Genomic DNA, 13,562 nt, shown 5'->3' with positions numbered 1-13,562 from the left:
ACACCTATCTGCCAAAAGGTGTGGATATTTTTTGTCATACAGTGTCAATCAACTTGCTTTGCATGTGTCTGGAAAGTACATTATTGTGGCAAAAATAGTCCTTGTCTCTGTAAAAAAAACTAGTGTTACTTTCTATTAAAAGGCATAGCCACAAACTTGTAAAGTGGGCAGACTACTCAGATCTGCTCAAAATTGACCAAAGAAATTTTCCTTCACATTGTGAGTTGTTTCCATTTTGTTTAATCTTTGGGATGTTTAGAAGCAATTATATACTGTGACAGTGTCAGTAATCCATAATTGCTATTGTGGGTTTTATAATTTGACTGAAACAGATGCAAGATGCTTAGGCAAGTAGAGCCTTCTGGAGAATTTTTAAACTACTTCCTCTTTACCTGAATTGTGAGGATCCTGAGGCAGGAGTCATTGTCTTACTTATTCTTCATCTAGAACATCAGGACCTCTATCTAGTGCTAGAATTTAAGAAAAATTAATCATTACTTGTTATTTTATGTAAATATAAGTGATATTAAAAGACAGAGACTTAAGGCAGTAGACAGGCATGTCTAAATGCCCTATTGTAAATTCAGAAGCCCAGAACTGAGGAAGAAAGCTATGTATAAACACTGGTATTTTACTGTTTTTGTTTGTGAGAATGAGAACTGTTTCTGTATAGTCTTAATTGTGTGTATAGGCAGATAAATGCACAATGTGAATTTGTAAGGTATGATTCTCCAAACTTTTTTTTTTCTCCATACATTGATCACTTGGCACTGATAGCTCAGTTTGCACTGAGCAAATTTCAGTTTTTTTCAATACATGAAGATGTCTAACTGTATATAGATGACTTAGTGGTTTCTTCGTCCTGTAGTACTGGATTAATCTGTGTTGAAGAGCTTCCTGTAGGCAACCTCTTCATCAAAGAAAGTCCTCTTCTATCCTCTGTTCTGAACTTCTTCCAAACTCGGATAAACTTGACCTCAGAGAATGATAGGCATTCTTTGAGGAAATGTTCACAGGGAAGGGGGGGAAATTCAAAACCAGAAACATCTAGCAAAAAATGAGGAACCTAATAATTTTAAATAAAATTAAACCATTAAACATATACATCTGTATAAAATACTGTAAAAATCATTTACAAAAGGAAGTGAAGTAAGTGTACACTGACATCAGGTGAGAGAACAAAAACACTTCTACTCATTTCTGACCAAACTGTTTCATGCATTCACATTTTAAAAACAAATACCTTTCTAATAAAAGTAAAGAAGTTATTATTTCTATGATAACTTGTGTTGTAGCTAAAGTTTGTGCACACTGTCGGGATTGTAACCCCATAAACCTCAGGATCAATGTTCTAGTCAGGAAACTCCCAACAGCTGATCTTGCCCCATAGTGAGCAACCACAAACTTGGTTCAGTGGTGATGACTCAGCCAAAAGCATAGTCCTGACACTTCTGACAAGGTGTTAATATACATACACCTATGACAAGTCATTAGCACAAAACCACATTCCCCAAGGAAGTGCAAGCTTACATGGTTTCTGGCTCCCCTTTTATACTGTGGTCTAAACAAGTTGTATCAACAAGAATCTATCATACACTACTCTTCTCTTATCACCAGTCATTTCTTGAGCCTTGTGCAACCATATCTATGGTGATCTTGGGGCACTACTGCACTTCTGCCATTAGCTTTAGTAAATATTAATTTAAATTTCATGGGGGGAGGGGAGCTTTCATAAGTGATTGTTCTTATTACCTTAGAGGTTAGTCACTGCTATTTATAATAATATCTTTTAGATTTATTATACACTTCAAATCAGCATGTCTTCTGTAGCAGGTATGCAGTACCTTTACCAAGGTAAATTGTTTTTAAGCAAGGGAAAAAATAAAATGAGTGAGCATTGTTTATAGTTTGCCAGTCTTACTTATGCAATGCTGAAACCTTCATTAAAATGTTAGGCTGCAATTAGAAGCTTTAGCATAAGTCTGACTGTGTAGAAGAACTAATTAGATGTTTAGGTGATCATACTTGCATTTATCTTGTTTGCTGTAATGTGATTACATAGTAGTTTGCATATTTTGCTACGAAGATACTCCAAATTGTTCATTACAATTGACATGAAAATACTGAGTTAAAAAGAAATTCCAGTATAGTTTGTGGTGGAGAGATAATGGGATTTGGTTTGGTCCAAAACACCCCATATCTTTCACTTGTAGACTGTTAACAAAATGCTGCACTGACTACAGGTTACAGAAGTTGCTGAACTCCATAGCCAGCATAAAATGTCATCTTAAAGCCTTACAGACTTTTCTGTCTTCCCTCTGCATACTTCATTAAGAATAAGTACTGTGGTATACAAACTAATATTTGTGTTTATCTTATTACTAACCCAAGTATATTTCAACATTATCTCTGGAAACGAATGTTGTTCTTTACAGAGAAGGTTAGACTAAAAAAGCAGAATATTCAGACTAAATATTATACAGACACTAAATCTTTTAAAGTAGTTCTTTATTTCTGAAGTACTTTTGATCTGGGTAAAGACATTGCCTTACTCACAATGGTGAGTAAAGTGATGTGTAAGAAGTTTTTGGATGTCTGTGACAGAGCCAGGAGTAGGAGTCAGGAGTTTAAGCTTCTAACTGCTGCTTCTTTAAACACTTGACAAAAACTGTTACTTAAGATATCTTTTTCATATTTTGATACTTCATTCAAAATTGACTTAAAATCTCAAAACCCAAGTGGTTTAACACCTTTTTTTGCTTCAGAATTCATTACAAAATTTTATCTGCAATGACCTCTGCAAATTAAACAGCAACAACTGCATTAGAAGTCATTCTAGAATGAGAATAGAACAGGTGAGACTGCAGTTAGGGAAGCTGGTTATTATTAAGTCACTAGGCCATAATAAAAATAAAGCCACTCCTCTCTACTCATTCACAGTCCTTTGTGCATAAAAATTAGCAGATTCTTGTGAAGTAGGTTGTACACTAAATGTATAACCATACCGTAGAGGGCTTGTTACAGTGGTCTGAGCTATTAGTGCATATTTGAAAACTGCAAAGACAGCATGATACATGTCAGATCTAATTTCATGATGGGGGAAAAGACCTTCTGAATACTAAAGAAGTATATGTTATACATCTTGGTCTTAGTCAAGCCACTGCCATTGAAACCTAGTAAAATGTGTATAGATGAAATTGTGGAAGGGTGGATGCTGGACTGGTCAGAAGACTGCAGAGTGCTAAGGTTAGCAAAAACTGAAAAAAATCCAAAAGTTTTCTTAGCTAGGTAAGTTTTGAAGATACTTTTTGTTGTGAAAAATGCAACAAGTTGAAAATTCTAATATCATTGCCTTAGGAAAAAAGAGTTAATAGCGTTTTAGACGTAGCATCCAGAATAGCTGGGGAAAAGATCCTTTTACATACAGGAGAGTTGTCCAGCAAATTGAAGTTTGGGGATAAGTAACATTTTTGTGGCATTTCTGCATAGTGCTTTCTGGAGTTGCAGATGTGGCAGCATCTCCAGGGCCAAAGACATTCAAAACAATTTCAGGCTTGGTGGGCCAGATTCCTATTGGACAAATGATGGAGTACTTTAAAATACTGATTTAGTGCGAGAGAGTTTTTTAGTCATGCTAGGTCACGAAATCAGTTGGGAAAAAAAGTTCCTGAGTCTTTTGTTCTCAAGCATCCTAATACTGTGTTCAGCTTCATGTGAAAAGTTAATGAGAAGATCTGTCTTTCATTTCATTTTTATAGGGGAAATGACTACTTAAAAATGCAGCTTATATAGATACTAAAATATAGTGAAAGCATAAAAACTGTGAAATGGGAGTTCATGATTAATACTGTGTTTTCTCTTACTATTTCAGTTGTTTTATTTGCATACAACCTTTCACTTGTAATTCCAATTGCCTGACTAAGAAAAATATGTTGTTAGAGGAGTGTGACACCATCTTGAGTGACCAAAGACAGGAGAATTCTGCTCTAGTATCCTCCTTTGAAACACTTGTAGTTATTGATCAGAACAAAAGGTCATTGGGTTTACACATTTCTTGAGGCTCTTGAAAAAACTAGTCCAAACTATTTGTAAAATAAATGGCATTACTTACGTGTTCATCTTTCAAGTGTTTCATTAATTAAAAGCAAGGTGAGATTTCTATATATTTACAAAATAGACTTTTTTATGTACAATAGACAATGATCTACTAGATTGTTTTAAACCAACATGATTATCTAATATAAAATAGGACAAGATAGGACAAGAGGAAATGGCCTCAAGTTGAGGCAAGGGAGATTTAGGTTAGATATTAGGAAAAAGTTTTTCACTGAGAGGGTTGTCAAACATTGGAATGGGCTGCCCAGGGAAGTGGTTGATTCACCATCCCTGGAGGTATTCAAAAAGCGAGTGGACAGGGTACTCCAGGGCATGGTTTAGGGGGCATGGTTAATGGTTGGACTCGATGATCTTGAAGGTCTTTTCCAACCGAAATGATTCTATGATTCTATGAAAAAGAGTTTACTTGAAAAGCCTTGGGGCTTCTGACTATAGATGGTCTTCATGTAGAAATTGAAAAATAGTCTCTTCTGGAACAAGTAGGTGCGAGCCATGAATGTACAAGGTGTGTTAAGTCCCTACTCTTCACTGGTTCCTAGTACAAACTAACATTTAGGATATTAACTGGAGTTTGGTAGCTTTAGCTATCTTTGGTAAACTGGAAAAATCACAGCAACCCAGTAAGGAGACAACTGTTTCTCCTGGCATCTCATTCTTCTTTCTTTTGCCTTCATTTATGGTGGTTCAGACTTCCCCCCCCCCCCCCCCCCAAAGCTGCTGAATCTGCCTGAAGTGGTAACTATCTCTAACAAAACTAAGAAGAGTAGAATACCATAGTAAACTTACTGTCTTCTGTGATGGCAAGCATTTTATTATTGCAGTACTACTTTATTATTACGTTTTTAGTATTTTTTTATTGAGGCTTTTTTAATGTGGTTGCTGGTAACTTTGTTTTATGGAGCCAGAAAGTTTCAAGATCTAGTGAATAATCCACACCACACTACCTTTAATGAAGATAAGGGAGTATTGCATACTTGAGCAATTCTCCTTTTCTCAGATGCTATTTGAGATTGGTTTTAATCAATCAAATTGACATTTTTTTCTATACCATCATTCCAAACAGTAAAATATAAGTTAACAATAAGACTATAAAAATGGCCTTTTCATGTTTATCTGGTGCACTCAATCTTCAAATCCATTTCTGTAGTTTATTGTTTGTTTTAAAATTGGCAGATTAGTACTGCCTGTATTTGGGGAAACTTGGTGAAACAGATATCTTCATACATTTTTCATGTCACACTATTTTTCATCAGAGCTGTAGTTTGAAATTGAGATTTAAACCATAAGTTCTGGACATAAAAGAAAATGTAGAATTTCAGCAATAAAGAAGCAGCAGATTGTAATACTATGAATTTTCCACCAACTGTGTGTGATTATTTTTTTTAAATGTCAGCCACAAAAAATACCTATAGAAAAAGATCAATAGCCAAATTTAATAAAATTATGTTTTCCTAGAATGAAATTCAGTTGAACAGTTTCAAATCTTAACAGCTAAATAGTTTCAGATTTTCAAATTGCAGGCTTGCACGTCATATATCATAGCCTGCAGATTTTTTGAGCTGTGATCTGGAAACGTTTTGATTAACCTTGCCTCATTTAGAAAACAGCCTGATCTTCTTTGTTGCATCCTCATCACTCTTCCAACTGTATAAATCTGATAAGCAGAATGTTTCTGTATTAGAAAAACTTATTTTGCTGTACAACTTCCAGAGAAAATGAGAGTGATCAGGGTAACATACAACTTACATATTTGGCATTAAAATAAACATTGTACATTTCAGATGAATGGGTGTTTCCAGAAAGTTTCACTGAGAGTGTTCAGTTGGATAGGAGTGAGCAGTTCGTAGCTACTGAAGATTCAGCCTGCCTTAATTTAACCTCACCACAGAATGTCTCCGTTGAACATCACAGCAATGAAACAGGTGATCACCAAGTGAATAATAAAGAGATTTTCACATTTTCATCAAGACCTCGATCAGCTCCTCATGGGAAGTCTCCAAATATGTCACCAGAATATTGCATTTTCCCTTTGGATTTGAAGCAAGACAGTAACGGAGTACATGGGAAAACCCAAATTGAATATAACTTTCAAGGAACTGACAGCAGTGAAGAGGTAGGCCACTTTGTACATGTAATTCTTGATAAAGTAGTCTTCATCCTAAAACTCCTAGGATGAGATTCTGTCTTCAAGCTAGACAGAGAGGATAGATCATCTTTTCCCCATACACCTACAGAGGTAGATTTGTCTGTGTCAGGTTGCTGTGTCTAACTGGATACAGGAGTGAAAATGCAGGCATATCCTCTGTAAGAAATGGACAGAAGAAACCTAACTCTACTTTAGCCCCCATGCTAACAGACGTGAATATTGTGCACCATTACAACAAAAAAGATTTTAGGAAAGCCTGCAGCATAGATTTGAGCGAGATCTAAGTCCATTATGGTTGAGCAAGAGTGCAGTAAATAAGGCTTCATTGTGCCTAAAACTGTAAGCAGGGACTCTTTTGCTCATAAACATTGTTGAAAGTGAATTAAGAAATTTCAGCTTTTTAATGTCACTTGATTGGTATTTCTGCTTTATATCCTGTCTGAGCTGTGTCAGCATCACCAACTTTAATTCTTTTGCAATGTGGAAATCTTTCAGCAATAAAATTAATGAAAGAAAAGAAATATTTTTTTAATAAATGTATCAGCTGGTACAATACAGAAATTCACCAAATTGTCAATGCACTGAATAGTTGCATTGTGTGATTACAGTAACTGCTGAAGTTTCTGCCTTTATGAACATTATAGTGTATTTCATTTTTAATTATAAAATCTGTTTCTTAGCATTCTAATCTGTTGCTCATAGCTGAGAAATAAAACGCAACCAAGTTACATATAGCAAGATGGATTGAACTTAACTGCTCTATATTCTGTATTTCCGAGAAACCAAATTGCTGATGCTAATTATGAGAAATAATTATTTTCTCAGGTTTTTTTCTGTAGTTGTGGGCATTTTCCCATTATCTGGGGCAGTGTATTATTTATTAACTTAAACCCATAAGACTTTGTTATTTCAAACAAAGTTCCAGAATTTCAGAATTAAGTCAGTTTAGTCAAGCTAATGAATGGTTCATGAGCAGTGCTATATGGGATACCATTCTGAAGATACAGAACTGTTTGGATTTCAAAGAATTTGTTTGTCTGTTATGCTCATGAAAAGCCAGAGAGATAACTGTAGAAGCTAGGTTAAGGAAATATTTCCATAACCTAAGAATTATGGAAGCTTTCCAGCATTGTCATTTACTCAGCTTCAGTAGTTTCCAATTTGATTGCTGCTTTTTTTTTTTCTTTTCTTTTGGGGGGGGCGGTATTAAAGTCCTTTGTAAAGATGTGTCTCCAAAGCAGTGTAAAAATGCCAGATGAACATTTCTGAAGAGGTACCAAACAGTAAAGGCCATGCTATGGTAAGTGAGCGAAAATAAAGTGTCTTAAAAAACACAGTGCATATGGCATCCTTTAACTGATGAACTATAAAGCAAGACAAATTTATATAAACTAATCAAAAGCTAAATTAATCATTAAACTTTGCTGGTGCTTAAGTCTTTATTGAAGAGATAACTAACCTTCCATGTCATCATCCTATCCCAGAGATCCAGTGCCAAGCACACAAAGAGAAAGCAGTAGCCAAGTGCTCCTGCTTTTGCAGCACAAGAACAACATTGGGGGACAACATTAATGGTCATTCTAGAGGGTTGATGCAAGAGAGACTGGTAGAGGATCCCTATCTTCTTTAAAAAGATTTAAGGTATTATATAAACTAAAAACTTTCGTTTGTCTATGTGCCAGAGGTGTGCTAGGGAACAGCCTTTGTTTCATTCATTATCGTTGGATGCAAACTACATTAAATAGTATTGGCACTGCAGCTGGAGATGCACTAGACTTACAAAGCTAGAAGATAATTACCTTAAACAAATATACAGCATGCTAACAAATTATCAAGAGGTTTTTTTCCTCAGTCCAAGTACTACATTAGTAATTCATAGTTAAGCCTTTCTTTCATGTGAAAGGAGTCACTGAACCAACAAATTACTTAGCAGTCATATTTTGCCCATATTCATCCTTTTCCTTGTGCAGAGACGTTCTGTGTTGCTTCTTGAAGTCAGCTTTATACTGATAGTCTGGATACACATTTAATATTCACATTGCTCTACTTTGCATTACTGAAGTAAACTAGAAAACAGTTTTATTTCAACCACTGAAAATACAGGAAAGAGGATCCTGGAAAAGTCGTGATAGCTGAACATAAAACTCCTAACTTAATAGTATCTATTTTTGAACATAAAACTCCTAACTTAATAGTATCTATTTTAGCACAGCTTAAGGTATCTTTGCAAAATTACCAAAATTCTTTAGCCCAACCATAACATGTTTCCCAGTCTACTTCACTTACATGACAAAATATTTATTTGACTAAATTATGCTGAATCTTGCAGTGCTTTTTAAAAATACATTCATCTTACATGCTGAAATAAGCTACATTGTTACAGGTTTTCACACTATTATTGTTTCTCATGATCATTGTAATACAGCTTTCTTTTGAAATTCAAATATATTATGTTTGTGTATAACACACAAGGATATGTACACGCTCTTGAACTATATCAAATAAGATAGATATCTCAACCTACAATTTAAATAATTGCATGTGAGCATAAATTGCCTTTCTCCTGGAAAATATAAGTAAAACTTAGTTTTAATTAAAAAAAAAAAAGATTTTTGCATATCTTTGTAGTTTAAATATCTCATACTGGTAAAAAGTCCAAAAGTTTCAAAAGTTTTCCTTGGGTTTTTTTATGTCACTTCATCATGAATTAAAAAATTACCATTAAAAGGGCTAAATCCCTTTCATCCTAGTCTACACTTGAAGTTAGTGGAACTGCAAAGGAGAATTATGTACTTTTTAATTAAATCTGTGGAAAATCAGTATTATCTACAAAAAGTATTTACTTAATTGTAAAATATAAGAGGCAGGTTATGCATCAGGATAAATTTCAAACAAGTGAACATTGACTATGTTGCATATGCTGAGAGCTATAAGATATGGACAATAACTGTGCTAGAATTATACGGTTTATGTAAGTTTTGGCTTTTAGGGAAGAAATGTTTCCGTCTGCAAACTGAAAACAGCAAGTATTTATAAATTCTCTTTAGTGGTTACTAATTAGTCACTGAAATAGTTCAATGCTGTTATTCAATTATCAGAGTCAAACAATCAGTAAAGGATAATAACTGCTTCTTCTCTTGGAATCATTCACCACCAAGTGACTTATTTTGTAATTATATGAATGTCCATGCTTTCAGTTCAAATTTCTGTCAGAGTCTTTGTATAATTAAACTTGTCATGGCAGCATTTACGGATTCTGTCAAACCCAGAGCAAAACCAAGAACTCTTGCTGATTGCAAGAGTTGTATGCCTGTGGCAGGTGTGACCACGTGTCACATAGTGCTATCAAAAATGCTGTTTTAAGCGTAACAGGCAAGTTCCTCAGCGAAGCCTTCAGTGAAGAAACTGAGAATTTTTCTCTCCTTATGCAATTCAAAGAGTGAAGAAATAAGATTAAATAAGATAATGTACCCTTACAAAGGCTGATAGATAATTTCACTCTGATACCTCAGTATTAAAGCTTGGTGTACAAAGGGACTATATCCCATCTGCTCCTAGTAGGTGGCCCTCTAGAGTCATTAGAACGATCTTCTTAAAATTACAGCCCAGCAAGAGCAATCAGTTTTTTGTATCCAGAACTGCCCATCTGCATGTTCTTTCAAAGAATACAGTACATCAGTGGAAGTGCTCATTCCTCAGGAAAATCGTTCTCATCTTCAGTTTACATATGCTGCACTATAGTTAATCAAGCAAACTTTATTGATGTTTCTGGCACCATTTCATGATTTTAATATGTCTGACTGAAAAGACATGGAAAGGTGGGAGGAATTTAAGCTTCTGATAAATCAACGTTATCCATTTATCTCTAATGTGTGGGGAAAAAATACAGTGTTTTCTCTAGTAATCTTCCATCTTAAGTTAACCTAACTTAGTATGGGTTTCCAGCACAGATTTTAAGATAATTTAGGACAAATAAAAATCTATGAAAAAGAGGGAAATACAGATTTGTGTTTCAAGGAAATTACTAAGTGAGGGAATCAAACTATAAACTTCCAAAACATGTATCATTAATAAAATTGAGGGATTATTTTTCCTGAATGTGCATTTCATTCCATGTAATCCAGTCCTGGACTTACTGAAGTCGGTAACAAACTGGATTGCTTTCATTTGCAGTAGGACCGCACCTTGTCTATGAGACGCATACTGAAGATGATATTTCAGTGTCTTATTGAATCTTGTAATATATACTGCCTTACATCTAGTGTGGTAGCATATGGCAGAGGACCAGCATGATGAGATGAAGATGAAGACTCTCTCATACTTTCTTTCTTAAGAATAAGAACATTGAGGCTAACACTAGATGTGTTTCCCCATTATTTTTCTTTCCATGTGTTCAGACTTCCTGTTTGTTGTTGAGATGGGATATGAGTGAACATCATACACTTGATTCATGGAATATTTTGCAGAGATGTTGTTAGAAGCATGAATATAAGGTTAACAAACTAACCTGAAAAATTCTTAAATGATATTCAAATGGTACTGAATATTGCCAGAGGTGAACAAAGTAGTTTCAGCAGGAGTTAGTCCTTCTAGGTTGAAGTTGCAGATGCAATGTAAAAATACGGAATATTAATAATTCAGTGGAAAGACATCATTATCGTGGACTTTTTGCTTGCTTTTGGTTTAGAGTTGTATTAAATTTTATTCAAATTATGATTATCAAGTAACACACAGGTTTGGGAGGTTACCAGCATTCTAAATTTGGGCTGATGTTTTAGAAAGTGTAATCTTGTCTCCCTCTCCTCCTCTTTCTACTTTGTACTTTTCACTGCTCAAGATGTAAGAATATGTTTATGCTATACTCATTGTAGTTGCCAGGAAGAGCAGCTGGTTTTCAGAATCCTTGCAAATTTAGAATTAGGCAGCAGAGATTAAAGAGCCATTTTGAAATGTTAGGGTTATGTAAAACTGTATTGTGTGATGATGAGAGGGAATCGCTCTTGCTTTGTTTCCTAAATTTAGGATGACAACAATGAATTCATCCAGGATACTGAGAACCTTGAGATCAGCCACAGCAGGCAAGGAACATCTGATTCAGCAATTTTTAAAGAGATCCCATTAAAGAGGATGTCATGGAGAAATGAATACTGGAAGAATAAGAGACACAGCAAACATAACCTCGAAGAGACCATCTTATCAAAACCACAGAGTTCCACTGTGAGAAAACCAGATTCTGTTAGCTCTCAGGGAAGCTTAAAGCCTACCCTTTCTCTTTCTCCAACTGCAAGTAAAACTGAATTCTTTAAAGTAATTCCAAATGGATCTGAAAGATACAAAGGAGTTTCTGGTCAGTTAAAAAGATCTGTCAGTAAAAAGCCTCTCAAGAAAATCTCCAGAGAAAATTCATGCCTGACAACACAGACTTGTGTAAGTGATTTTTACTTTGATACTGAATTATTAGATTGTATAGAGAAGCTATATTAGATAGACCCATTTGCACAAAGTGAGAAATAATACGTCTTTCATCCAGATGTATTCTGGTTTCGTCATAACAGTATTTACTGAGCTCAGTCTGTTAAAAGTTGATTTTGTAGTATTTTGTGGCATACAAAATAGTACTTCAAATAAAACAGAAATCACAGAGGTTTATAGGTAAAAAGAGGTGTCATTGAGCAACTCACATTTTGGAAATATGTGAGTTAGTAGTTTTGGTCTTAAAGATTACAAAGGAAAATTTACAGACTTTGAATTGGTATATTAAAGAGTGACCATAGAAAGAGCATTAATCTAGGTACTTCATAGTCTCTCTGCAACAGCCCTGAAAAATAATAAATTATGTGATTGAGGGCCAGCAGTAAGGCTGTGTCATAGGCTAAATTGCCAGGCTACTAAAGGAATTGTTACATTCACTGAAGTGTTGTTTTATTCCTAGTTTTTTCTTCCTGGATTCTCCTTATGGAAACATGCAGTAATTCGAAGAACAAGTTTGTCTGAAGCTAATTATGTTCTTAAATATTTCCTAATAGCAAAGTCTTGTCTTTTCAGCTTATAATGATGTGCTTTGAACTGTGCTTTGAATCAGGAACTGGAGCTTAAGAGTCAAGTGTATTCTGTAAATCACAAATCAGTATGTTAGTGTTCCATGTTTTTGGATAGAATTCTTTTGGGCTTAGAATTACTGCAGATCCCTATCTTTTAACATGTGACTTCTTCTCTAAATTTGTTATGAGTAAATTAGATTTATTCCTGAGCATCTGAGAGTAGAACAGGCCAAACTTCTTCCTCAGGCTTCAGAGATCTTTATTCAGACGTCAGCTAATACCCTATGAGACCAAAGACTTACATAGCCAGCATCTTCTGTCCAGCAGCGGTCAGTCATAGATAGCTAGGGAAAAAAGACAGGGCAAGGACAGAGCAAGCATCCAGCAATACCTCGCCGGCATGCCCTGCAGGCTTCCTTCCAGCAGTCCATAACTTAGCAATTTCTTCAGTGAAAGGTGTTATCTTCGTGGTAAATAACTGGTGATAGAATTTTTTTCCACAGATTTGTGTAGTTGCTTTTTGTATCTGTATGGCCTTTGCCTTGTGACAGTGAATTTCAGAGTTTAACTGCTATTTGTGGGAAAAAATATTTATCTCTTTTTGTTGTTGTTGTTGTTTTGAATGCACTGTCTCATTCCTGGTGCTTTCTCATTCTTGTGTTTGTTATAAGAAACAGTAGATAATATTTTTTTTGTAATTATTATTCCTACCTGTACCACTTACTATTTGATGGCTGTATATCATATTCCCCCACAATTCTCTCTTCTACAGGTCAAGGAGTTTTATGGTATGTAGTCCCAGGATTGCTGTTTTGTCAATTTTTTTGTCATTTTTACCCAGGGATGTTGAATCTAACTACTGCTTGATCATAAATGTAAGAGTGGTTTTTGGATAGTAATATCTTGAACTAAGTATTGCACACTGCTGGGGACCAAAAGAGTAGACACTTCTCTTTTTTGTGGCTCTGAAGTTATGTATTCTTTGGAAAACTTTGCCTACAGTAACGTCTTGCAACATGACATACCTTGTTTGCATGAAGGAAATGGCCATCTTCCATCATTATTCTGTTTTCTGTCCTTGTAGCTTGTCTCACCTGCTATAGGATACTGCAGTCACCATTCCAGTCAGGGGGATGTGCTGTCATTCTGCTATGGGAATTTTAGTTTGTAGCGATTCTGTTTCTTGTTGATACGGTTAATTTTAGTTATCTGATTTGACAGCATCTGTGAAAGGGGAAGCAGGAGTGACTACTTCCATG

The 13,562-nt window shown here is 35.2% G+C and overlaps 1 protein-coding gene across 2 annotated transcripts in view; it reads left to right on the top strand.

Annotated features, from left to right (window-relative positions):
• Positions 1–13,562, top strand: part of CFAP20DC (CFAP20 domain containing) — a 93,190-nt gene that overhangs the window by 45,613 nt on the left and 34,015 nt on the right. For both annotated transcript variants that reach the window (XM_052775931.1, XM_052775932.1), the window contains exons 12-13: positions 5,898–6,229; positions 11,285–11,689. In XM_052775931.1, the coding sequence (XP_052631891.1) occupies positions 5,898–6,229; positions 11,285–11,689 (737 nt within the window). The remainder of the gene's footprint in view (positions 1–5,897; positions 6,230–11,284; positions 11,690–13,562) is intronic.

Source organism: Harpia harpyja, chromosome Z (assembly GCF_026419915.1).
Source record: "Harpia harpyja isolate bHarHar1 chromosome Z, bHarHar1 primary haplotype, whole genome shotgun sequence".
Lineage (NCBI taxonomy): Eukaryota > Metazoa > Chordata > Aves > Accipitriformes > Accipitridae > Harpia > Harpia harpyja.
The sequence above is the reverse complement of the archived record's forward strand: the minus strand, read 5'-3'. Positions and strand labels throughout refer to the sequence as shown.